The sequence below is a fragment of the Aotus nancymaae genome, unplaced genomic scaffold (genome assembly GCF_030222135.1).
Source record: "Aotus nancymaae isolate 86718 unplaced genomic scaffold, 86718_ANA_hifiasm-v0.15.2.pri h1tg000058l, whole genome shotgun sequence".
In the NCBI taxonomy this organism is placed as follows: Eukaryota; Metazoa; Chordata; class Mammalia; order Primates; family Aotidae; genus Aotus; species Aotus nancymaae.
In genome coordinates this window covers 18,545,334-18,572,749 of record NW_026988472.1, presented here as the reverse complement: position 1 = coordinate 18,572,749, position 27,416 = coordinate 18,545,334, and the positions used below count along the sequence as shown (strand labels likewise).

The 27,416-nt window shown below is 44.1% G+C and overlaps 1 protein-coding gene, 1 long non-coding RNA gene and 1 pseudogene across 2 annotated transcripts in view; 2 read left to right on the top strand and 1 right to left on the bottom strand.

The window, feature by feature from the left end:
- The window catches only part of LOC135269952 (uncharacterized), a 92,010-nt gene extending 82,039 nt beyond the window's left edge, over positions 1 to 9,971 (top strand). Inside the window, exon 2 of the long non-coding RNA XR_010338188.1 lies at positions 8,915 to 9,971. This is a non-coding gene — a long non-coding RNA (uncharacterized LOC135269952). The remainder of the gene's footprint in view (positions 1 to 8,914) is intronic.
- Positions 9,972 to 20,772: 10,801 nt separating this feature from the next.
- Positions 20,773 to 21,968, bottom strand: LOC105714291 (TNFAIP3-interacting protein 2-like; annotated as a pseudogene).
- Positions 21,969 to 22,563: 595 nt separating this feature from the next.
- LOC105714292 (E3 ubiquitin-protein ligase makorin-1-like) lies at positions 22,564 to 24,090 on the top strand. The gene is made up of 2 exons (XM_012448205.2): positions 22,564 to 22,721; positions 22,812 to 24,090. Exons 1-2 carry the CDS (start codon positions 22,564 to 22,566, stop codon positions 24,088 to 24,090), a joined length of 1,437 nt encoding a protein of 478 aa, XP_012303628.1.
- Positions 24,091 to 27,416: the final 3,326 nt, after the last annotated feature.

The window sequence follows — 27,416 nt, the reverse complement described above, 5'->3', positions numbered from 1 at the left end:
CAATTGTCTCTTGCTAAAGCGATGCTAGACACAGGAGGAAGATAAGGGGGATGATCCCCAGAGAACCTACGACTGGCCTGTGCACTGGGAGAACAGAGTGGAGCTGGGGGGTAGTTCACGCTGTTTGCCGTGGGGAGGAGTCTGGCCTCTTCCGTTCCTGTGTGGTGGCCTAGGATTCAGTCTGTGAGGTGGGGGGCTTGTAAACAGGACTCCATCTCACTTTGCTGAGTTTTTTCTTTTTTTTTCCTTTTCACCAAACAAAATCCTGCTCTACTCATCCTTCAATGTGTCCATGTGCCTAAATTTTCCTGGTTGTGTGACAACAACCCAATTTTAGCTGAACTGAGGAGCAAAATTCTGCGACAGTGGGGCAAGGAAAGCAAAACTAGGTATGGTTGCCCTGGCATTGACAGCAGAGATAGTTTTCCCTCTCTGTGTCTGCCTGATGCCAAGCCTTAAACATAGGCTACAGAGCCCAAAGAGATTATGACAGAGCCTGGAGCAGTATGTGGCCAAGATATCCTGACTTGTCTTTGGCATATACCATCTTTGAAATAAATGAAAAAAAAGAGATCTGAATTCCCCTCCCTTGTCCAGAAATCTTTTACTCTGGTCTGTCATGACAGAAAAAAGGTGGAAATTTATTTGGCAGTGTCTTTAGTCTACATGGAATTGATTTTTGTGTGTGGTGTGAGATAGGAGTCCCATTTATTTTTTTTCTTTTACACACAAAGATCCAATTGTCTCAGACAATTTATTGAAAAATGTATCTCTTTTCACTGATATGAAATCCCACTTCTGCTGTATCTTGTGTTTGTGATTGTGTAGGTCTATTTCTAGGCTTTCTATTCTAGCCCATTGCTCTCTTTATCGGTAGTACAATACCATACTGCCTCAACTACTATACCTTTATGCTGACTTTTCATCTGGTAGGGTAGTTCTCCTTGCCTTGTTTTCCTTTGGGAGTAATTTTGATATTCTTGTGCATTTGCATTTCCTTATAAATTTTGGAAGCAGCTTCTCAGATTCCACAAACTGCCTCTTGGGGTTTTTATTGGGTTTGCATTGCTTTGAATCTACAGATCACTTAGGGAAGAAATGACATTTTTGCAATATTAGTCTTCTAACCCACGAACATGGTATGTTTCTCATTTCATTTAGATCTTTAATATTTCCTACTAGTTTTATAATTTTTTTCCATAGAAAATCAAAGCATTCTATTTCCTTTAATGTTCCCTGAAGTTGAGGTATACTTACTGTTCACCTTTACATAGAAGGAATAAATTCTTTGGGTGGGGCCTCCATATTGTTTCACTCTAGAAAGCACCATTCACATTTTCAGTGAACATGTTGTAGACTGCAGTGTGAATGGAGGTGCTTTAAAATGTTGGAAATTATATCCTGTGATGGAAATTGCTGGCTGCCCCCCAAAATCTATTCTCTCCATTACAGTCACTGAGATATGGCTACCCAAATAGGGACTAAATTTCCTAGTCTCCCTTTGTTACCAGTGGAAGGTGTCCAGGTTCTTGACATTTTGAACAAAGAATTAGACAAATTACACGATCAAAGTGAGAAAAGAATGAAGCAACAAAAGCAGAGATTTCTTGAAAATGAAAGCACACTCCACAGGGTGGGAGTGGGTCCGAGAGGGTATTTAAACCCCAGAAAATTCTGTAACTGAGCCCTTGAGCCGGTTACAGAATTTTCTGGGGTTTAAATACCCTCTAGAGGTTTCCATTGATTACTTAGTGTATACCCTATGTAAATGAAGAGGATGAAGTAAAGTTACAACATCATTTACTCGGTGTACACCCTATGTAAATGAAGAGGATATTTCCTGTCATAGCTGACTTGGTCTTAGAAAGTTGGGGTTTTTCCATTTAATTTAGTTCTAGGAAATCCTTATGTTCCCTGCTCCTAGACATTATTCTCCTGCCTCATTTCCCCACTGAGAGATATGATCCCCATAAATCTTTATGGGAGGCAGAGCGACCAATGGTCTTTCTGCTGCAACTGCTTCATTCTGGTTTGGGGCATAGTCTACCTACTAGGGATCAGGGAACTCTCACCCTGCTCTGTCTAGTGGAGACAGGGTAGCTCCTTGATGGCCAGGGGTGGTATCTTCACCTGGAACTGGTTGGAAACCTTGTCATATGATCGTTTAAAGCTTGATGGTCTCTAAGTGAGAGGAAATCAATTTGGTTAAAAGATTTAATGGGGGCTGGGCACGGTGGCTCACACCTGTAATCCTAGCACTTTGGTAGGCTGAGGCGGGTGGATCACCTGAGGTCAGGAGTTCGAGACCAGCCTGGCCAACATGATAAAACCCCTGTATCTAATAAAAATACAAAAAAAATAGCTGGGCGTGGTGGCGGGTACCTGTAATCCCAGCTACTCAGGAGGCTCAGGCAGGAGAATCGCTTGAACCCAGGAGGCAGAGGTTGCAGTGAGCCAAGATTGTGCCATTGCACTCCAGCCTGGGAAACAAGAGCAAAACTCTGTCTGGGGGGAACAAAATTTAATGGGAACTTCAGGGGTTGGGTACCTATGCTGTCAGGAATGTTTTTTTTTTGTTTTTTTGTTTGTTTGTTTAGGAATGTTTGTTATAATAGAGATTTGCAGGAGAAAAAAATCTGGTCTATTCTAGGATCTAAGTGTTTCCTTAAAGTCTTAGTACAACTGACTCCATTTTGGTTTTGTTTGGTCTGTTGGAGGTCTAGTGCATGAGCTCAGTCCAAAACAATGGCCTCCCAGAATTTTGTTTCAAAAAAATTCCCCCCTTTTGGTCAGGTTCTCACTTAGGTGAAAGTGTGACCAAAACTTAGGGCTTTAGCATCACTCTCAATTACCATCATTTTTGGTTTCCTGTATCAGCACATCATTCATGAGTGGATCACTTGAGGTCAGGAGTTCAAGACCAGCCTGGCCAACATGGTAAAACCCTGCCTCTACTAAAAAACACAAAAAATTAGCTGGGCGTGGTGGGACATGCCTGCAATCCCAGCTACTCGGGAGGCTGAGGCAAGAGAAGCGCTTGAACCTGGGAGACAAAGGTTGCAGTGAGTCGAGATCATGCTATAGCACTCACTCCAGCCTGGCACCAGGGTGAGACTTTGTCTCAAAAAATAAATAAATAAATATTTTGGCAATTTATACGTCACCACACCAATATAACAAAACTGAACCTTTAATAACAAAAGCTTCTGTGGCCATCCTGGTTCTCCATGAATCCACACTTAACATTAGACTTATGTTCTCTTGAATCATTCACTAAAATATAACCTGAAGAAAATTAAATATTATTTTTTATTTTGACAGTGCTTCCCATGTAACTTAACATGCCAAATAATCTTGCTTACCTCTCTTTTGGATACTTGAGAGGTCCTCTGTAGCATCTCAAAGTTAGAGGTTAGAAAAGACAATCTTGAAGCTGAAATTTGATTTTGGGAAGGCTATTAAATATGTTAAAGTTTTAAATGCTTGATATTATGACATATTGCGATTAATTAAGAAGATTCACAAATAGTTTACAAATTTTGAAGAAATTAGGCTGAGAGAGAAATATGACTCAAATTCTATTTACAAAAGTATACTCAATCCTTAAGTCCAGCATTATCACCATACATCCTGTGCAATCAAGAAACTAACTCTAGGCACATGACCAATAAGTACTCCAGTGCCAGCACTATCCATGCAAAACAGTAAACATAGTGTGAACCAATGCAAGCATATATGTGAAATTTGGCTCCACACTTAGTGGAGCCAGCTTCATGCTTAACTATGTTAAAAAAAGAATTGCCGGGCCGGGCGCAGTGGCTCACGCCTGTAACCCCAGCACTTTGGGAGGCTGAGGCGAGTGGATCACGAGGTCAAGAGATCGAGACCATCCTGGTCAACATGGTGAAACCCCGTCTCTACTAATACAAAAAATTAGCTGGGCATGTTGGCGCATGCCTGTAATCCCAGCTACTCAGGAGGCTGAGGCAGGAGAATTGCCTGAACCCAGGAGGCGGAGGTTGCGGTGAGCCGAGATCGCGCCATTGCACTCCAGCCTGGGTAACAAGAGCGAAACTCCGTCTCAAAAAAAAAAAAAAAAAATTGCCAAACTGATGATGCATTTCTTTTTTTTTTTTTTCTTTTTTTAAGCTGACTCTGGGACAGAGATGCATTTCTTTACAATATTTCTTGTTTCACTTTAATCCAGACTAAGAGGTTCAACTATGAAAATGTTAATTAGCCAAGTATCTCCAATTCTCTATCAGGTTTTAAAGAATATTTTATTATCTAAACTTTTTCCACAATTTTAGAAACATATTTCCCCATATCACAACCTTTTTTTTTTTTTTTTGGTGAGATGGAGTTTCACTCTTCTTGCCCAGGCTGGAGTGCAGTGGCACAATCTCTGCTCACTGACACCTCTAGTTCAAGCAATTCCCTGACTCAGCCTCCTGAGTAGCTCAGATTACAGGCACATGCCACCATGTCCTGCTAATTTTTGTATTTTTTAGTAGAGATGGGGTTTCACCATGTTGGTCAGGCTGGTCTTGAACCCCTGACCTCGTGATCCACCCACCTCGGCCTCCCAAAGTGCTGGAATTACAGGCCTGAGTCACCACACCTGGCCAATTTCTTGTATTTTAGTAGAGACAGGGTTTCTCAACATTGGTCAGGCTGGTCTCAAACTCCCAACCTGAGGTGATCCACCCGTCTCAGCCTCTCAAAGTCCTGGGATTACAGGCATGAGCCACCGAACCTGGCCCACAACCCTTTCTTAATTGGAAATGACCTAGATATTCAATGAGCATCACAAATAATTTCAAGATTATAACTTACACAAAAAGTTTACCTAAAACATGTATTTCATTTACTGTACTCAATTCTTTCATTTTTAGCAGTTTAGGTTACTTCTGTAAACTAAGATATTAGACACTGTCATTGTTTTTAATAGCCAGTGAACATCAGGAGCTCACCTAATCCTAAGTAAGAGTCTCAAAGTTAAATACATAGGTTTTTTTTGCCAGTAACTCAGAAGATTTAGCTAACATTAAATTACTCTCATTTTTCAAAAAAAAAAAAAGGCATGCAAACCAAGATAATTTCATTTTGGCTGGGTTAGTAGCTTTATAACCTTCTATTGACATCTCAAAATATCTAGCAAAGACAAACATAAAATCCAGACAAAAATGTATGCTGACAATTCTGAAGGCATTTCTATTTTTATTTTACCAATAATTTTAAAACCAGCTTGTTTAGTAAAGTTATACTTAAGTCACATGAACTTGAAAATCGCTTAGACACATTTACTTAATTTTTGAGTGTTCTTTTACTTATAAGCCAATTTGGTAGACACAACATATAGCAATAGGTGAACGTACAAATAAACACATTTAGACATATATACACATACACAAAAATGAAGATCCAATAGCTTTTACCTTGGAACTCTAGCCATGAGATAGCAAAACAGGCTTAATAGTTTTACTCTGTTTGCCCTAATAGATAATCCAAAAAAGGCCCTGAAGCAAAATTTTGGGTAAAGCAGTTTCCATGGCAGTTTGATTTTTAAAGGCCAAACCTCCCCAGACTGCAAAGAACACTGGGGCCAAATAGTACTAAAGGAGAGCATCCCACGTTAACCAGGCCCCCTGCCTGGTTAACAGCAGCACAAAAGCCTGAATACAGGCAACTCCATGCACTTTTCCATTCAACAGCAAATTCCAGATTCTTTTTTTTTTTTTTTCTCACCCACAAGATCTAAGTAGAAGTTAGCAAATTCCAGATTCTAAATAATGTGAGAGCCAAACAGTATGGTAACTGTGAGAGAAAATTCTAAGGAGGGCATAGTACTAGGCCTCAGAACCTCTGCCAAGGGTATCCCCTTTGGAGAGGCTGGAGGATGCCTCCCAGGTGTCCCCTTTGAGGTCCAATCTAGAGTGTCAGACATCTCTAACCTTAGGTGGGGTGGGCACTGGTGCCACTTTGCATGCGTTCCCTCCAGAGGCAATGGCCTACGCTGAGCTTTCCTTTGGTTCCTGGGTGTAATTCCGACTTTTAGCATCCTTATAATTTGATAGGCCACACTTTCCCATGTTTCCCATTCCACTAGAGTGATAGCCATGAACTGTAATAATAGAAACTGGAGGCTGGGTGAGTTTCCTTTGTCCTTAGCCAACTGAGTAGAGGGAAGGGAAGAATTTAGCATAAGAGAAGAAGGTTTAAGTCACCTGAAATGCATGCAAGTTCCCCCGGGGAGCTGCACCACCTGTAGGGATCAGGGACCACAACTGGAAAAGATAGAAAAGAGTCCTTCTCTTTTCCTTATTCACTCATTGGCCTTCAGGCAACACAGGAGAGTGGCCCTGGCCAGAAACCTGCAGTTGCCTCTGTGTTTAGGTGTTGACCACCGAGGGTCCTGAGTTGGAAAGGAAAAGACAGAGAGAGAGAGAGAGAGAGAGAGAGAGATTCCTCTGTATGGAGCAGAAAGAAAGAGGCGAAAACTAAATCCCAAACTTTGGGCTTACCTTCTGGCTGGCCCACTAAAATATGTTACCAGTGGAGGGTGTCCAGGTTCTTGGCGTTTTGAACAAAGAGTTGGACGAAACACACAAACAAAGCAAGGAAAGAATGAAGCAACAAAAGCAGAGATTTCTTAAAAATGAGACCATTTAAGTGTGTCTCATTTTTAAGAAATCTCTGCTTTTGATAAAAAGTTTGGCCAAAACCAAAAAAAAATGAAAGCACACTCCTCCACAGGATGGGACTGGGTCCCAACAAGTGGCTTAAGGGCCCAGTGACAGAATTTTCTGGGGTTTAAATACCCTCTAAAGCTTTCCATTGGTTACTTGGTATAACGCTGTATGTAAATGACGAGAATGAAGTTACAGAGTCATTTACTCTGTGTGTGCCTTATGTAAATGAAGAGGATATTGCCTGTCATAGCTAACTTGGTCTTAGAAAGCTGGAGTTTTTCCATTTAATTTAGTTCTCGGAATTCCTTAGGTTCCCTGCTCCCAGACCCTATTCTCCACCTCACCTTGAAAGTAGATGTTGTAAAACAAAACTTTTTGTCTGAGGAATATGAGCCCCTTTAAATTATCAAGCCCAGAGGCAATTAAATATGACAGTAGTCACATCTCACTCTTTGTTTGAGGTAAGTAATCACCTCTTGAAGCCACTTGCTATGTGGGTTCTAGACTGACAGATGACAAGTAGCCATAAATTAATCTAACAATGCCATATTCTGGACACCATAACTCATACCCTGTAGTTCAACAATGTATAGCTAATTACTAATCAATGTTATTTCTGTAAACCAATGAGATTCTTATCAAACAACTTGGTACCAACCCACTCTTTATTCTCTTTTGCCTTTAAAATCCTACTTGTAACAAAGGCCAAATAGAATACTTCCCAATGTTTCCCGGGCTGTAGTCCTCAACCTTGGCCCCAGTAAACTCTCTACCTGTATTGATTTTGCTTCAGTTTCTTTCTTTAGGTAAACAATGTGACCATAGGACTGAGCTCTCATTAGTGGAATTCGAGCAGAAATAATGAGTACAAGTGTATTGCTTAAGAGACAGTTCCTGGCCCTGGATGAGTCCTCCTTCTCCTGTTCCACTGACTGGAATGAAAATGACTACAGTGACCTTGGAATTCTCATATTGAAGATAGCAGATCTGTCAGAAGCCTGGATCATTGTCTGACTATGTGGAAACCTAGAAACCTCAGGTTACAATGTGACATGAGAGAAGTAGACTTCTTTGTTTTTTAAGCCTCTAAATTTTATGGAGCCTCTTTGTTACAGCAGCTAGGCCTTCCTTAACTACTACAATAGTTGGTACTGTAAGGTCTTTTAGGCTGACTGATGGTGCCATGGATGCTATGTTAACCTCTGTGACCTGCATGGACACTCCAGATGAGTTCCTGGAAAATCTGAAGTAACTGGAAGACCATGAAAAGGGGAAGAAATGACCAACCTCTGAGGAGTCTACTTAACTTTGAGACATTCTCTATTGTTCCTTATTCCCACCCCAGTTAATAAGGCCATTGGACTTCGTAACCGATCTCGGTCAACCTCATGACACCACACCCTACAATCCTCTCCCAGCTTGCAGAAAACCACCCTAAGCTGTAACTTCTGTGACTTTCTACTGCCCACCCCAAACCTATAAAACCAACTCCTATCCCATCGCCTTCGCTGACTTTCCTTTTCGGACTCAGCCCACCTGCACTCGTGTGAATAAACGGCCATGTTGCTCACACAAAGCCTGTTTGGGGGGGTCTCTTCATTCAGAGTGTGCATTTTAACAGGTACCATGAAAGTGGAGCACTACTACAAAAAAAACCTAAATTTTACAGCACTTGCTTAGTGCTCAGGCAGTGAATGATGAAGAAATAGTATGAGCCAGAAAGCTGGGAACCTCAAGACAACTGGTAAAACTGTTAGCTATATTATTTAATAACCTAGAAGACAGACCACATGCTTACCAGTAGCTCTCGGGTAAGATCCTGAATGCTAACTGGTAGTGGTTTAGCAAGGTATTACAGAAAGAGAAGCTCAGTCAAGAATTGGTCAGTTTGCAAACAGAAGTGAAAGAGAATACAGAGAATCTTTATATTAAAAGCCTCAAGGGATTGGAAAATCTAATTGTTTCTGGACCCAAGAGATAAGCCTTTTATTTAAAGTTCATTTCAATACGTAAACAGAATATTTATTAAAAAAAAAAAGAAAACAAAGTTTATTAGGTTGGTGCAAACGTAATTGTGGTTTTTGCATTGTTGAAATTTACCATTTGATATTGGAATATATTCTTAAATAAATGTGGTTAAGTTATACATCATTTTAATGCACATTTTTTGCTTTTTTTGGTAATGACTTACTGCTTCTGTATTTATTTTGTATTTATTTTAGACTATGAAAATGATTTTAGACAAAAAGCAAATTCGAGCAATTTTATTTGGGTTCAAAATGGATCATAAAGCACCGGAGACAACTCACAACATCAACAACACATTTGACCCAGGAACTGGTAAGGAACGTACAGTGGAGTGGTGCAGTGGTGGTTCAAGAAGTTTTGCAAAGGAGACAAGTGCCTTTAAGATGAGGAGCATAGTGACCAGCCATCAGAAGTTGACAACAACCAATTGAGAGCAATCATTGAAGCTGATCTTCTTATAACTACACAAGAAGTTGCTGAAGAACTCAACGTTGACCATCCTATGGTCATTTGGTATTTGAAACAAATAGGAAAGGTGAAAAAACTCGCTAAGTGGGTGTCTCATGAGCTGAGTGAAAACAAAATCATCATTTTGAAGTGTCATCTTCTCTTATTCTATGAAACAACAACAAACCATTTCTTGATCAGATTGTGATGTATGACAAAAAGTGGATTTTATATGACAACCAGTGATGACAGCTCAGTGGTTGGACTGAGAAGAAGCTCCAAAGCACTTCCCAAACCCAAACTTGCACCCAAAAAAAAGGTCATAGTCACTGTTTGGTGGTCTGCTGCTGGTCTGATCCACTACAGCTTTCTGAATACTGGCAAAACCATTATATCTGAGAAGTATGCTCAGCAAATTGATGAGATGCACCAAAAACTGCAATGCCTGCAGCTGGCATTGGTCAACAGAAAGGGCTCAGTTCTTCTCCACAACAACACTCGACTGCACATCACACAACCAATGCTTCAAAAGTTGAATGAATTGGGCTATGAACTTTTGCCTCATCTGCCATATTCACCTGACCTCTCACCAACCGACTACTACTTCTTCAAGCATCTCAGAAACTTTTGGCAGGGAAAATGCTTCCACAACCAGCAGGATGCAGAAAATGCTTTCCAAGAGTTTGTCAAATCAGGAAGCATGGATTTTTACACTACAGGAATAAACAAACTTGTTTCTCATTGGCAAAAATGTGTTGATTGTAATGGTTCTTATTTTAATTAATAAAAATGTGTTTGAGCCTAGTTATAATGATTTAAAATTCATGGTCTGGAACCACAATTACGTTTGCATCAACCTAATATTTCAAGACTCATTGAAACCTCCATGTCAAGTATTAAGACAAACAATGGATCCAGCACCAAGGTAAGAATCAGAGGACAGTGGTCAAGAGAATATTTTTTTTTTTCCATCAGCAGAATCCGGGACAGTCAGATAGTCTGGTCAAGGAATTTAATCTATCGTCAAGGCTGGAAATCTTTGCATTTCCTGCTAAATGGGCTTAACAATCCTACTGGGAAAATGAGTCTTCAGTAATATAAAATTCAATCCTTGCTGTTCTGTGCCTTTTTGCAAATACAGTACAATGACTACTAGTGTTTCTAATTCTTATTTTTCCAAATACAGCTTTCCTTATGGTTATCCTATCCCACATCACCACTGGATATTGGAGAGGGAAGGAAAAAATAACTAGTCTTTAAGTTTATAAATCTACGGACCACAAGGGAGACTAAAACCCAGTCTCCCTTCTTCCGTAACAATAGAGTTGTAGCTCAGATGTGGCTGCCCAGTCTGGGACTATATTTCCCAGCCTCCTTTGCAGCAAAGTCATGGTCCTGTGACAAAGATTTCTCCAATGGAATGTGAGTAGAAGTGATACAGCAACTTCAGTTTCCCTTGTTTAAGAGAAATTCCCTGGCCCTGGGATTCTGCTCTTTCTTTCTGTTGGCTAGAATAGTAACTACTAGAGTGATCTTAGAAGCCACCTGTTGAAGATGAACCAGTCTGAAACTTGAAACCATTACATAAGAGATTGAAACTGCTGTTGCAAAATTATAACTGAGAAAATTATTACAGTAAAAGAGATCTGACCTAACCAACTCCATCTTGCTTCTAACCTCCAAGCTGTCCTTTTTCACTCCTGGGCGTAGGCTGATCTTTATTTTTATTTTTCTTTTTCTATTTTTTTTTTAAAGACAGGGTTTCACCATGTTGGGCAGGCTGGTCTTGAACTCCCGACCTCAGGTGATCCCCCCACCTTGGCCTCCAAAGTGCTTGGATTACAGGCCTGAGCCCCTAAGCCTGGCCAAGGCTGATCTAACTTTGGGAGGAACTTAGTTTATAATTTAACTTTGAGACAAAGATGGTGACAGCCCTTTTCCAAAGCAAACCACTTCCTGCCTGGGGATTAGACTGCCTTTGTAAAACTAACAAATTAGGCCAGGCGCGGTGGCTCACGCCTGTAATCCCAGCACTTTGGGAGGCTGAGGCGGATGGATCACGAGGTCAAGAGATCGAGACCATCTTGGTCAACATGGTGAAACCCCGTCTCTACTGAAAATACAAAAATTAGCTGGGCATGGTGGCGCATGCCTGTAGTCCCAGCTATTCGGGAGGCTGAGGCAGGAGAATTGCTTGAACCCAGGAGGCGGAGGTTGCGGCGAGCTGAGATTGAGCCATTGCACTCTAGCCTGGGTAACAAGAGCGAAACTCTGTCTCAAAAAAAAAAAAAAAAAAAAAAAAACCTAACAAATTAGTCACAAGATTAGAAATTACAGTTTAGAAGTCATGCAGCTGGAGGCTATAAGATTCTAACCCTCCCTAAATTGCTCCTGGGGATAACATCACTACTGTAAAACCTAAGATCAGTGTTTGAGATATATTGCAGACCCTGCACTTGATTGATCAGCTGGCACCACCCAGATTAATAAACTGGCTCATCTGATCTTGTGGTCCCCACCCAGGAACTGACTCAGGGCAAGAGGACAGCTTTGACTCCCTGTGATCCCAACCAATCAGCACTCCCAACTCACTGGCCCCTACCTACCAAATTGTCCTTAAAAACCCTGATCCCCAGCCAGGCGCGGTGGCTCTTGCCTGTAATCCCAGCACTTTGGGAGGCTGAGGCAGGCAGATTACTTAAGCCCAGGAGTTCGAGACCAGCCTGGGCAACATGGTGAAACCCTGTCTCTGCAAAAAAATACAAATACTAACTGGGTATAGTGGTGCATGCCTGTAGTTCCAACTATTCAGGAGGCTGAGGTGGGAGGATCGCTTGAGCCTGGGAGGTAGAGGTTGCTATGAGCTGACATTGCACACTGCACTCCAGCCTGAGCGACAGAGTAAGACCCTGTCCCTGTCTCAGCAACAACAACAACAATCCCAATCCCTATTGACATAAGTACTAATAAAACTTCAGTTTCCCGTACAGCCAGCTCTGTATGAATTAAACTTTCCTGCAATTTCCATGTCTTCATGAATCGGCCCTGTATAGGCAGTGGACAAGGAGAACATGTTGGGCTCCTTGGACCCATCCTGGGACTATATTAACTTCTTTATCCTTTAAACTACTAAACGCTGGGGACCTCTTTGTTATAATATGTAGCCTTTCACCATAACTAACATACATAATTTGCAACTGTTTAAACTTATAATGAAAAATATGAAATAACTTCCAAATGTATAAAAAAGTAAATCGTTTGTTTAAAAATTCTTTTTTTCTTTTAAAGGATCATAAACGAAAAAGTTTAGAGACTCCTAGAATAGTTTATACCAGATTGTCTCTACTTCTTCACCTTCTAGTCACTCACCAACCTACTGTAGCTTGTTCCCGCTCTCTCCAGAAAGAGAAGATGTAGATTCCAAAGAGGTTGATATATCAATCACTTGCTCTGCCCAGAGAAACCTATAGATATATCCATTGACTTCTCTGCCCATAGTCTCTTCTAAGGGAACCTACCCCACCTTCAGCTCCTATTGAGAGAGCTTCCTATTTTGTTGCATATGACCTAGTGTGCCCCCTTCCCTATCACCAATAATGGTGATAGCATACTTGGCCAGGGTGGGCATCTGACCAATGAGTGACAGTCAATCCATAGGTAGACCAGGAACCTATGATGCAGCCTGGCCCAAAAGCCAAACTGCCTTTATCATATTACCTCTCTTGGGTATCTGAACTGGAAAATATAAAACAGATGGCAAAGTAAGCTGAAGATGAGCACATGTTTAGAGAAAGGCCATGAATTAGTGCTGGGACCATTAAGGGTCAGAACAAATTCAGATTACAAAAAAGCATAAACTGTGAATTGGCAAAAGCTAGGAGTTAGAGAGCGCTATGCAGACAAGAAGAAAGCAGTAAACCAGAGAGGGCATTCCGTTTCATGCCAGTTATTTTTATTGTTATTTTTCAGGTTTTTGTTGTTGTTGTTGTTGTTGTTGTTTTCTTTTTTTTGAGACGGAGTTTCGCTCTTGTTACCCAGGCTGGAGTGCAATGGCATGATCTCGGCTCACCGCAACCTCTGCCTCCTGGGTTCAAGCGATTCTCCTGCCTCAGCCTCCTGAGTAGCTGGGATTACAGGCACGCACCACCATGCCCAGCTAATTTTTGTATTTTTAGTAGAGACAGGGTTTCACCATGTTGACCAGAATGGTCTCAATCTCTTGACCTCGTGATCCACCCGCCTCGGCCTCCCAAAGTGCTGGGATTATAGGCGTGAGCCACCGCGCCCGGTCTGTTTGTTTGTTTTTGAGACGGACTCTTGCCTTGTCGCCCAGTCTGGAGTGTAGTGGTGGGATCTTGCTCACTGCAACCTCTGCCTCCCAGGTTCAAGCGATTCTCCTGTCTCAGTCTCCCAAGTAGCTGGGATTACAGGCACATGCCAACAGGCCTGGCTAATTTTTGTATTTTTAGTAGAGACAGGGTTTTGCCATGTTGGCCAGGCTGGACTCAAACTCCTGACCGCAGGTGATCCGCCTGCCTCAGCCTCCCAAAGTGCTGGGATTATAGGTGTGAGCCACCACGCCCAGCCACATGCCAGTTATTTTTTAAAGCCTTCAATTACAAATATATAGAAATTCTGGATAAAAATAACAAATATTCCTTAAAATGCATAGCTGAGGTGAAATAATTAAATGTGAGGGGAGACAGGACAAGGAGAAAGTTGAAACGAAGTTGGTAAGCTTGCATTCATATTTTGGCTGCCCTGGGGTAAAAGCAAATAAGAAGCAAGGCAGGGATGAGAGATAAAAGGTCCCTCAGTGAAAGGATAAACTATTATTCTACTCACCAGCAAGGGACATGATGAGGATACTTGTCAATATAAGCTAGACAATTTTTGCCCTTCCTCCTGCAAGTAGAACCTACATCAGTTGGGGAACACAGATGAACAGTGTCTCCAATATGGCCTTCTGGGCAGGTGATGCACCTTAGAGTTCCGGGTTCTATCTGAATAATTGAGTTTGGTCCTCATTTTTGGAGAGCTTGACTGAAGGGCAGTCAGTCCAGCCTGTTCTGTTTGTCCACACCACCAGCTTGGGGGCATGTGTCACCTCATGGAATGATCAAGAGATGATTATGAGAATGGGATTGGGAAAGACATCTGAAGATGCTGACAGTTGGTTTGTGTGACAGTTTGTCAGCTCCTCCACTGTTTCTGATAGACTTCTCAGTAGGACAAAGGACAATGGTGACCAATTTTAGTTAGAGCTGTCTAGCAGAGGACAGCAGACCTTGAAGTCAGTTTCATTTAAAGTACGCAAGCAAAACAGTTATGGAGAGCCACACCAGGGAATATTTCCTTCATGAGGAAGGCTCCAGGGGTGAATGGTTCTACAAGATGAAAGATCATTAATGTTCCTCCCTCCCCTGTTCGCCTCGGCATCTGGGGTGTTTCCTTTCCAGGCACTGGTATTGCTGTTCTCTCTCCACCTCCATAAAATTGACATGGCCTATTTCAGCAATTACAACTTCACCTTTCCCAAACATCCATTACGCATATTCAGACCTTTTGTCCACAAAGGTCAGATGCAAGAGGGACAAGGATATTTTAATAAAACTTACGGAGACCCGCTTTGGCCCTCCCATGTGGGTCATTGTAGTGGTGGGGGTGGCCCAGTGAGCAGTGTATTCATCCAAGTGGTCATTATCCTTATGATCTAGATGATGGCAGTCCAGCAAGAGAATCCAGATGGCTAAACTAGAATTAAGTTTCAATACCCTAGGTCCATTTTGAGCTGAGCTGCCATACAGAGAGTAAATCAACCAGGCTGCCTTGGGATTTCCATTAAGGGAAAGAAAGAAGCAGCATGCCTAGAAATGAAAGTATTGAATGTTCAAAATAGGTCTCCATAAATCCCACCCCTTTGTCCTGATCATTACTCAGACAATAGCTGAGAAAGGACAGTATTTTTTTTTCTGGGGACAACTGCATTCAACGACAAATTGCCTTACTAAAGCATGCAGACCAGGAGGAGGTGAGGGAAGTAGTCAGAAGTCTTTTAAAGTTGATTTTTGAGGAGGTTGGTCAGACTCCACAATACCAGATGCCTTTGGATGGTAGGGAGCATGGAAGGTCCACTGCATACCTTAACAATCAGCCCATTGTGTGTGGCTTTTGCAATAAAAGGGGCATTATTGTCAGCCTGCAAATGGTCTGGGAAGCTGATCACATGACACAGATTAGTTTCAAGGGTCACAGTGATTTGTTTGGACTCTGCTGATCGACTGGAATGGCAACACAGTAACCTGAAAAAGTGTCAACAGCAGTGAGGCCCTGCTGATAGGCCCAGAGGGGATCAAACATCCAATGTGGTGCGGTCAATCACGCAGGAACAGTGCCCTGTGCAATGTGAACTCCTTCACTATGAGAGAGGAGTCCCAAGTCTGGTATGCCATGATAGCCTCCACATCAGAAACATGAAGTCCTTTGTTTTGTGCCCAGTTTATGTGGGTGGCTGGCTTGCCATGTCTAATCCAGGCAGCAATGGTGGTAATCTGGGCAGTGCAGGTTGGATTAGCAGTTTGCTTGGTCTCATCAGAGAACAGGCCTTTCCATGGGCATCTACATGAATGACCCAGATGGTTTGATCAGGCAGCCATGATTTGTTTTCACAGTACATGGCCCCAAAGAAAGATGTCTTTGTATTTTTCTTCTTTTTTTTTTTTTTTTAGAGACGGGGTTTCTCCATGTTGGTCAGGCTGGTCTCACCTGACCTCAGGTGATCTGCCCACCTCGGCCTCCCAAAGTGCTGGGATTACAGGCGTGAGCCACCATGCCCGGCAGAGAGATGTCTTGTCTGTCAGACTATCATTTTCCATGTGGCAAGCCAAACAGCTAGGCCATTGGCAATAGCTGAGAAGTCAGTAAAAACATAAGGTTCATCAAAGGAAGTATTGGTTGGAGCTATGAGAATGGCCTTGACTTCTTCCCACTAAGTGGAGCCACATTCATTTTTGCTTCTGCATAGCTAGTGGTGAGGTTGAATAGCTGCAGCATTCCAGTAGACACTATTGGGTTTTGGTTTAGTTGAACCATCAGTGAACCAGGCCCAGGCATTAGAGAAACTTCTGTGAATGAAAGGTCCCATTGAGTGAGTGGCTTTGCTTCAGGCAACCAAGTGGAGGGTAATTTAATGGGGATAACTGTTACTTTTTCACCTAAGTCAAGATGCTGCTTGGACCAGGTCAGCTGCTTTCTTGAATACATTTCCTTTTGACAGGGGAAGCTTATTGGGCCCATTCCACCCTGTTAGTCACTGAGTTTTAGTTGACCTACCCTAAAATGGGGCTATAAGGCTGGATAGTCACAAGGCCTCCATGATTCAGGTGTTCAGTTTTGACAAGAGGCCAACAGCAAGCTAATAGCTGCTTTTCAAAAGGGTTGTTTCTAGTAGCCATATCAGGGAGACCACTAGTCCCAAGCCCCAAGGAACATTTCTGGGTGGAAGCTACCACCCTTTGTCAAGGATTTCAATCATCAAAGTCATCTGTCATGATCATTAAGTTTATAGCACCCTAAAGGTAGAGAGCACGCCACAGCTTGCAGGACAGCTTCGAACACAATTTATTGGTTTAAGCCCCACTCAAAGGTTGCTGATTTGGCAGGTTCAGTGATATAAAGATCAAGTAGCATGACTGAGTGAAGCACATACTGTTTCTAATACCCTAGGAGTCCAATAAGGTACTGGACTTCCTTTTTTATTTAGGGGACCAAAGAGATAGCAGTTTTTTCACAACCATCAGAGGGATTGAGTGTTATAAATCCAACCACATAGTTCCAAGAAATTTGCGTGGTAAGCCAACAAGGCATCATCTGTATAGTGAAAACTTTGGACATCAAAAGGTAGAAGAAATCATGCTAAATCCTGACTCACCCACTGGTAACAAATGGATGAGTCACGATACCCCTAGGGGAATGACTATAAACATATATTGGAGGCCTTGCTACATGAATGTGAACTGATCTTGATCCTCAAGTATCAGTGAGAAGGTGTTGGTAAAAGTCTAAGACAGCAAACCAGGTGTTATCAGCTGGTATAATGGATTCAGTTGCAGTTGCAATATCTGGAACATCCATGGCTATGAAAGCAACAACAGATGAGTCAGCAATAATCTTCTCTAAGCCTTCAGCACCTGCTTCACTGGCCATACAGGGTTGTTGTATTGAGATATTGCCTTACTTTCCACCTCTGATGGCTTTAAGTCTTTAATCAAGGCTATGATTTCCCTTTCTCTTCCTGGGGTTCTTTAGCTTCTGTTGGACCCTCAGGGAAGAGACAGAGAGATGGGTTGAGAAGCAATTTACACTTCCCATAAACGATTCTCTATTTAAAAAAAAAAAAAAAAAAGGCTGGGCATGGTGGCTTATGCCTGTAATCCCAGCACTTTGGGAGGCTGAGGCAGGTGGATCACCTGAGGTCAGGAGTTCGTGACCAGTCTGACCAACATGGTGAAACCCCGTCTCTATTAAAACAAAACAAAACAAAAAAACCCAATTCTCTATATGCCACTCTTCTGAATCCTGAAAATTTCCCCTCACCCAACCCTGACACTTATGGGATGGGGATACATCAATTCCTACTGTACATTCAGATGCAGAAGTAACAACCACAGTACATTGAATTGGCCTAATGGACCCTACCCACAATTTAGATTTCCTTCTTCCCTCAGCACCATTAGCTGGATCTGAGGGCTTTTGCCTTCCCCAAGTCTGGGCAGGATAGTGACTTGGGCACCTGTATTCAACAAAGCCATAAAGTTTGAATTCCTCACTTTCCCCAAATTCCCCTTTGATGAGTGGATATGGTTTTCAATTATCTTTAGGGTAAGGAAAATCTTGGCCCCACCTCTAATAATCTTTCCTTTTAAAGTAGCTGAGGTTAGGGTAGAGAAGGAGGGAGGGATCAGGGACATGGAGGGAGAGAGTGGCTCTGAGCTATTAAATAAAAAGGCTTTGCATTTAGGTAATGTGGCAGTAGCTTATGGTGCAACCAAAAAAAACTTCCAGTATTTTTTCCCTACTCACACTTTATGCTGACTGGGCAGAGATCCTGATGGTTGACACCATCAGTTTCAGCTTTGGAGACCCCTTCACTCAGTAACAGCTGTATGGTTTTCTGGCTGAAGCTATTGGGTTTGTGACCCCAGGCTGACGTGGGCCAGGCTTGCACAGCAGCAACCTTATTTGAGAATTCCACTTTAATTCAGGGCCTCTGCTGCCCCATCACCAAGATAGCATTTCTTTTTTTTACTTTTTTTTTAAGACGGGGTTTCACCATGTTGGTCAGGCTGGTCTTGACTCCCGACTTCAGGTGATCTGCCCACCTTAGCCTCCAAAGTGCTTGGATTACAGGCGTGAGCCACCACGCCCAGCCCAAGATAACGTTTCTTATGTTCTCAGCTGGTTTCAACATAAGGGAAGTTTTCCAGGGCAGCAGCATCTACCTAGGTTTAATCGGGTCAGTTTCTCATTCTCCAGTGGGTCACTTTTGCCTGCATTGTAAACCCAATTCAAGGCAGTAAGAGCCTGAATACTACTCAATGCCTCATCTATGGTTTCCCATAGGAGTTGGTCTGTCTCAGGGAAATCTCCCTGAAAGGCCCATAGCTCCCTTATTGCAGCCAGGATCTATTGCCAAAAAAACCCTCTAAGACCTTTTATTGTTCTCTCCTAGTGGATCTAAGGCAGACATGATGGACCACAGGAGGAGCTGAGCCATAAGACCCAATTTATGTTGCCTTTCTTCCTTGACAAGCATTACTAGCCCTACTTCCTCATCTCCCAAGTGAACCAGCCAGGCTCCTAATGATGTGCCTGGTTTCTGCCCATAGTGGTCATGAATTTCCCTCCTTCCACACATCTCTGCAATTGTTGTCTAAGAGGGCAGAATCTTTTATGCACACCAGACAATACCCAGTACTAGTTGTTACAATGGGGCAGATCTGAGGCTAACTCCAAATTGTTCAGGAAGTTCTACACCTGCAGTAGAGTTAGCAAGAACCAGCGCACCATTTGGGCAGGGGTTTTTGAACCTGCTTCCTGGTACTCAGCCTGCATCCACCTTTTCAATCCCCATCATTAACAGGCAATAAAGTGAAGAACTATTTACAGACTGATTGAGCAGATAATTTGGTCAACATATTTCAGGGACTTTCCTCAAATTTCTTTTTTCTTTTCTTTCTTTTTTGAAACGGTCTTGATTGTCGCCCAGGCTGGAGTGCAGTGGCATACTCTCAGCTCACTGTAGCCTCGACTTCCCAGGCTCCAGAGATTCTCCCACCTCAGCCTCCTCCGTAGCTGGGACCACAAGTGCACGCCACCATGCCCAGCTAATTTTTGTATTTTTAGTAGAAACGGGGTTTTGCCATGTTGCCCAGGCTGGCCTCAAACTCCTGAGCTTAAGCAATCTGCTTGCATCAGCCTCCCAAATTGCTGGGATTACAGGTGTGAGCCACCATGTCTGGCCCTCAAATTTCATTAAATTTACCCACAACATCCTCATCCTTCGCTTTCTAGAAAGCCATGTCTCTGTCAGTATCCCACCCTCCTCACTAAAGCTGTCAAGAACTGTAAAAGGTCTGAGATTTTGCCCTACTCACAAGCTAACAAGTCAGCCCACCAGTTTCATGGAATCTGGTAGAAAACATGAGACTCCTGGGTCAGTACTCTGGACTCTGAAAGGCCAGTCACCAGATATCAACATTCTGGCCTCAGTTTCTTGAGCCCAAATTATACAGGGGAACTCCTCTGTGCTGGTGCCCTAAAAACTGTGCATATATCCTCATAGGTCATGTAGGTAAGGCTCAACTGCAAGCTGATCCATGCCGTGGCAGAAGGCCCTGTGATCCTTCCTGAGCATGAGAGGATAGGCAGTCTTGTGAGGAGCTACCACACAGCCATTTCTCACTTGCCTCTCTTTTTCTTTTTCACAGGAGCAAAAACATTTATTATAAAAATAGGTGGATAAAAAAGTGTGCTTTAACTTCTAGATATACAACAAATGCTATTGTGATGCAGTTTTTCAGTGCAGACATGTGGCTCTGCAATGGCGGAGATGGGCCCCCTGGTATGATGTGCAGCCGCAATACTCCACTTGACAAACCTCTGGTTCAAGGCAGAGAGGAGACACCTTATTCTATAGAACAGGATGGGGCTTCCACCCTGGGGAACATACAAGTGGCTCCCATAGGCAGCCACCCCTTTCTGGCAAGCTGTAGCATACCCAGGTGCAGGCTGGAGGAAGGGTTGGCACGCCAACCCCAGATTGCTCTGGCTTCAGCCTGATAGAGGCACAAGACTGGGACCTCCCTCTGCCAGATGTTTCTGACCCCATCTCCACCTCCAGCCTCTAGCCTCACTGGCAGTTCCCTGTGACCCAGCCTGTTCCATAGCCAAACGGATACCAAATGATCACAGTGCCCCACACCTATTCTAGGTAGGGTCCTTGGATCTCAGTAGAGCTTAATCCATGGCATTGAGAGCACCCACCCTATCCATGAGGGCAGCTGCGCCAGGCCAGGGAGCAGCAAGGGCATGGGTGGAATCTTGGTCACTGGCAGCACTCAGCCATGTGCCTGAGGAGCTCTTCACCTTGCTCATCACTAAAGCACTGCAGGCAGTGAGAGCACTGAAGGTCCCCCAGTCTCTCTGGGCTGCCCAGGATGCCCGCCCTCTGCAGGGGGTTCCAACTGCTGGGATCCAGTCCCATGCCTCCAGCCACCAGGCACCATAAGCTCCAGTGCATTGGTGGCCAAGTACTTGGCAGTTTTGCTTTCAGTGTGAATCTGGCAGGTGTCTGGCTCTTGAGAATCTTGTCTCCAGGACACCTGGTGCAGCAAAGAGGTCACCTTTTCCTCCAGTTCCTGAATCCTACTTTAAGTCTGTCCTGATCTGCCCTTTCTGACATGAAGTCATCCTTGTAAGCAAGAATCTGCTGTTCCAGCAGCTGCACCCACTCCAGCGCAGCATCCCAAGCTGTCCTCTAGGCCACGTGCTCCTGTTTCACGTCTGCACAGTTGTTTATTTTCTCTTCCAACTGTCTATTGAGCCGGGAGATCTTCCTCATCAGCTTGGGCTCATGGAGGGGGTCTACAGACTCCTGAACTGTGCATGGAGCCCCCTCACGTATTCGTCCCTGCTGGCATCCTAACACTGCCTTTTGGCATTGAGGTCTTCAACGTGAGTCACCTTCTGTTTTAACAGTCGATTTTCTTCCTGTAACTTTTCAGTAACACACTGGACAGAGGTATCCCCATCTTTATGTTCTGACTTCCAGGACTCCTCTCCCCCACGTTCCTTTGTGCAAGCTGTTGTTCATCTAGACACTTGGCCACATGCTGACACATGTGGTCAGCGTCCTCCACAGCTGGTGGGTCTCGTTGGCCGGGGCTGGGGCGGGGGGCGCACAGAACGTCACTGGCGGCCGAGGTACGTTCCCCCTCCGCCGTGCTCCTCCATAGCAGGAAAACTTCCTTCTCTTGTTCCTGCTGTGCCTGGCTCAGCAGCTGCTGCATCTCCCTTTCTTTTACTTCTAGTCGCTCAGTAAACCTCTCTATTTCCTGGTGCATCTGGGCGTCCGCGGTGCGTGCCGCCCTCCTGCCGCCGCAGCTGCTCCCGGAAGCACGCCACCGGCTCCAGCACCGCGTCCACCAGGGACCGCGCGGCGTCTCCCTCTAGTGACGCCAGGCGGGCGCGGAAGGGCGCGATGCGGGCGGCCAGCTGGTCCTACAGGCGCCGCAGCCGCTACCCGGCGGCTGTGCGCGGGGCCCCCTCCCGGCCGCCCGACTCCGGGTCCCCGGACGTGGCAGTAGGCTAGCCCGGGAAGCTGGCACCACCCGCTGCCGCCCTTCCCGGCCCCTCTATCTTGAGGGAGTTTCTCATTGCCTCTAGGTTCCAACGAGGTGTGGGACTTTCCAGCTTGTCCCCTCCCGCTTACTGTCTTACTATGCCAGACAGTAAGCATGCCCGCCGTTTTCTTTGGAGGGAGACAATACCTCTGTCTTTCAAGGATGCACTCTATGCAAAAGATAGTCCAGAACAAAGGACCATACAGTGCCCTATTTGCAAGATGTGCAAACACACGAGACCTATGGAGAATTGTCACCCAACAATGGCTACACACAGAAGGAGAAAAAAATCTCTCTTAAACAAAAAGAGGCAGATTCGGCGGGAACCGAGAGGGGACCTCAGTCTCCCTCCCCTCCCCTCGCCTGTCCCCGCCATCTTCTCCTCGCAGCCGGGCGGGAACTATGTGATCCCGGAAGTTCCGGAGCCTTTGGCACTATGTGACCTCGGAAGTTCCGGGGCATTCCGTGGCCTTTGGGGTGTAGGATAAGCAGTAATGGCGGAGGCTGCAGCTCCCGGAGCAATAGCCACGATATCAGGAGCAGCAGCCGCGGAAGAGGAGACAGCGGCGGCCTTCCCCATACCGATTCCCACAGTCACCGCCCTGTCCCCGAGGATGGATAGAGGGGGCGGAGGCAGCAGCGGTAGCTACGGCAGCGGCCCCAGCTACGGCAGCGGCCCCAATGGCGCCCGGGGCGCCAGCGGTCTCAATGGCGCCTGCGGCGCCAGCAGCACCGGCGACGACAGCTGGACTAAACAGGTCACCTGCAGGTATTTTATGCATGGGGTTTGTAAGGAAGGCGATAACTGTCGCTATTCTCATGACCTCTCTGAGAGTCCGCATGGTGTAGTGTGCAAATGTTTTCACCAAGGGTACTGTATTTATGGAGACCGCTGCAGATATGAGCATAGCAAGCCACTGAAACAGGAAGAAGCAGCTTCTACAGAGCTAACTTCAGAGTCATCACTTGCTGCTTCCTCAAGTCTCTCATCGATAGTTGGACCACTTGTTGAAATGAATACAGGTGAAGCTGAGTCAGGAAATTCAAACTTTGCAACTATAGGACCAGGCTCAGAGGACTGGGTGAATGCTATTGAGTTTGTTCCTGGGCAACCCTACTGTGGCCGTACTGTGCCTGTCTGCACTGAAGCACCCCTGCAGGGCTCAGTGACCAACGAAGAATCAGAGAAAGAGCAAACCGACGTGGAAACAAAAAAGCAGCTGTGCCTCTATGCTGCAGTGGGACAGTGCCGATATGGGGAGAACTGTATGTATCTCCACGGAGATTCATGTGACATGTGTGGGCTGCAGGTCCTGCATCCAATGGATGCTTCCCAGAGATCACAGCATATAAAATCGTGCATTGAGGCCCATGAGAAGGACATGGAGCTCTCATTTGCTGTGCAGCGCAGCAAGGATATGGTGTGTGGGATCTGCATGGAGGTGGTCTATCAGAAAGACAACCCCAGCGAGTGCCGCTTCGGGATCCTCTCCAACTGCAACCACACCTACTGTCTCAAGTGCATTCGCAAGTGGAGGAGTGCTGAAGAATTTGAGAGCAAGGTCATAAAGTCCTGCCCACAATGCCGAATCACATCTAATTTTGTCATTCCAAGTGAGTACTGGGTGGAAGAGAAAGAAGAGAAGGAGAAACTCATTCAGAAATACAAGGAGGCAATGAGCAACCAGGCATGCAGGTATTTTGATGAAGGACGTGGGAGCTGCCCATTTGGAGGGAACTGTTTTTACAAGCATATGTACCCTGATGGCCGTAGAGAGGAGCCACAGAAACAGAAAGTGGAAGCATCAAGCAGAAACCGGGCCCAACGAAGGAACAGCTTCTGGGAATTATTTGACGGAGCAAACAGAAACCCCGTTAACAACAATGAAGAGGCTGTCACCTTTGAGCTAGGCGAGATGTTGCTTATGCTTTCGTCTGCAGGTGGGGAGGACGAACTGACAGACCCTGAAGATGAGCGGGATGTGTTTCGTGATGAAGAATTTTATGTCGTAGATCTATAGAAACCTTTCGTGGTGTGTGAACTGGTCAGCTGAACCCAGAGAGCAGCTGTCCCCTGTGTTGGTGTGCCAGTGTGTGTGTTCTCTCCTAGGCAGGCCTGTCAACTCCAGGTGCTGTCACAAGAATTTTTACCCAGGGCCTGTCTTCTCAACCCCTCACCTTTCCCCAGGGAGTATGTTGTTTTCCCTGTTGAAAAAAGTTAAAAAATTAATTTTTTTTCTTTTTCTGTACAGCTAGAAGAACTATTGGAGTAGAACAAAAATAAATCTTAAAGTTAGTGGTTGTTTTTTTTTTTTTGAGACAGTCTCACTCTGTCGCCCAGGCTGGAGTGCAGTGGTGCCATATCGGCTCACTGCAACCTCCGCATTCCAGGTTCAAGCCATTCTTCTGTCTCAGCCTCCCAAGTTGCTGGGACTTCAGGTGCATGCTGCAATGCCCGGCTAATTTTTAAATATTTTTTGTAGAGATGGAGTTTCACCATATTGGTCAGGCTGGTCTCAAGCTCCTGACCTCAGGTGATCCACCCGCCTCAGCCTCCTGAAGTGTTGGGATTATAAGCGTGAGCCACCGTGCCCAGCCTTAAAGTTAGTTTTTTGTAACAGGCATGAGTCACCGCACCCGGCCTGAAAGTTAGTTTTTTGTAGCAGGCATGAGCCACCACAGCCAGTCGTAAAGTTAGCTTTTTGTAACAGGAATTTAACTGTCAGACAGTTAGTATAGGTGTGTTGCATCATCTGTTTTTCAGTCAGATTGTGTTTATGAACTTTTCACACACTCATTTTGAGGACCCCAGGTTCGAAAGTAAAAGCAGTGGCCCTGCTTTTGGGGTCCAAGGACAGGAGTGATGGGTGAAGGGACCTAAGCTGGCCAATAGCCTTCTGCTCCAGGCATGGCATGTGGATCCCTGAGGTTTCTGGTGAAATCGGCACATCTGTGTTTGTATATCCGTTCCCTACCCCTGTAATGCTTATCGCATGCACTTGTTCTGTGATTTTAGTCTGTTGTTTAATTGCACACAAGCAATATTACTGGGTAACCAGAACCAGGTTCAAATGTGTTGAGATTTCTACTGTCTTACATGATAGAAAAATTGAGAAAGAATACATATAAAAGATACAGAAGCTTAACATCAATGCAGTGTTGAAAGTTGACCCCCAAGGGCTGACATGGTGTGTGTGAGTGTGGGTGTGTGATAAGCTCATCCCTGCATAGGTGCAGTATTCTTGGCCTTAGTAGAAAAACTTGGTTTAGTGATTTAAGCCTTGTGTGCCAGATAGATTTTAAAGGACAAAGCTGTATATTGGTAGTCGTCAATGTAGCAGTACTAGCTCTGTTTATACCAATAGAGAAATGGGGCTCGCCATAGAGGTTAAAACTGCCGGATTATCCCACATATTAACTTAAACTGGGTCTTGGATACACAGTTGTATTTAATGTTTTACCATCTAGTCTTTCCAGTACAGGCACTTTCTGAAAAACCTTTGTCTGCATTTGGGGCATGTTGTTGTTGGGTTTTGCCATGTTGGCCAGGCTGGTCTCGAACTCCTGACTTCAAGTGATCCACCCACCTTGGCCTCCCAAAGTGCTGAGATTCCAGGTATGAGCCACCACGCCCAGCCTGACACTTTGATTTTAACCCAATAAGACCTGTACCAGACTTCTAACCTCCAAAATTGTTAAGATAATAAATTTGTGTTGTTCTAAGCCATTCTGTTTGTGGTAATTTGTTACAGCAGCCTTTGATTTCAACCAAATAAGACCTGTGCTAGACTTCTAACCTCTGGAATTGTTAAGATAATAAAATTGTGTTATTCTAAGCCATTCATTCAGTTTGTGGCAATTTGTTACAGCAGCAATAAAAACCAATACACATACTTTAAATGGAGACCAATCTTTAATTTTCCATGCTTTTATAATAATTATAATGACAAGTTAATCAGTAAATGCAAATCAGAAAAAAATTTTTTAATATCTTGGAACTTAATATCTGGTTCAGAAAAGCATCCACGTCCTACCAAAGACATGAGCTTAAAAGATTGTCACTCCATGGGGGTATAAATTGATGCAACTTTTTGGAAGTTACTTTGGCAGTAGCTAGCAAAACTTTATTTATTTATTTATTTATTTTTTGAGACAGAGTCTCACTCTGTTGCCAGGCCCCAGGCTGTAGTGCGGTGGCGTGATCTCAGCTCACTGCAACCTCCACCTCCCGGGTTCAAGCAATTCTCCTTCCTCAGCCTCCCAAGTAGCTGGGACTACAGGCGCGCGCCACCATGCCCTGCTAATTTTTGTATTTTTTAGTAGAGATGGGGTTTAACCCTGTTGGCCAGGATGGTCTCGATCTCCTGACCTTGTGATCTGCCCGCCTCAGCCTCCCAAAGTGCTGGGATTACAGGCGTGAGCCACCGCGCCCGGTGCTAGCAAAACTTTAAATGTGAATACTCTGGCTCAACAAGGTACTTCTAAGAACTGTACTATTAATTTTCTTTCATAAATTGACAATAATGTAAAGACAAGAATATTTATTAGATTGTTGTTTGCGATTAAAAATTGCAAATAACTTACATGCTTACCAAAAGGGACTGTTGTAAATAAATATTATCCATTGCATACTATTTCTTTACAATAGTATACAATGGTATTTTATTTAGAATTAGCTCCATCTATAAGTACTAACATGTCCATAATACATAAGTGAAATAAGCAAGTGGCAGGCAGTGTATATAGAATAATTTCATTTTTGTTAAAAGAAAAATTTGTATATATGTGTTTATATAACACAAAAACATTCTAAACAAAGGTATAGTAAATAGGAACAAGTTCACTCACTTTTTACTGTCTGCATGTCAATAGTAGTTATGGCTATTAATACTTTTTTTTTTTTTAGACTGAGTCTCACTCTGTCACCCAGGCTGGAGTGCAGTGGTGTGACCTCGACTCACTGCAACCTTCACCTCCTAGGTTCAAGCGATTCTCATGCCTCAGCCTCCCAAGTAGCTGGGATTACAGGCACATGCCACCATGCCCGACTAATTTTTGTATTTTTAGGAGAGGTGGGGTTTTACTATGTTGACCAGGCTGGTCTTGAACTCCTGACCTCAAGTGATTTACTCCCCCTCGGCCTCCCAAAGTGCTGGGATTACAGGTGTGAACCACCATGCCAAGCCATTATGATTACTAATACTTTTGCAGTTGGAATATATCAGCTTCAGCATAAAATGAAAACCTGAAGAAATAAATAAATGTTTTGTAATAACCCTTAGGTGATTTGATACTCTAACTTGTGATTAGCGATTTGGCATATCTCTAATTCCTAATTGGATTACTA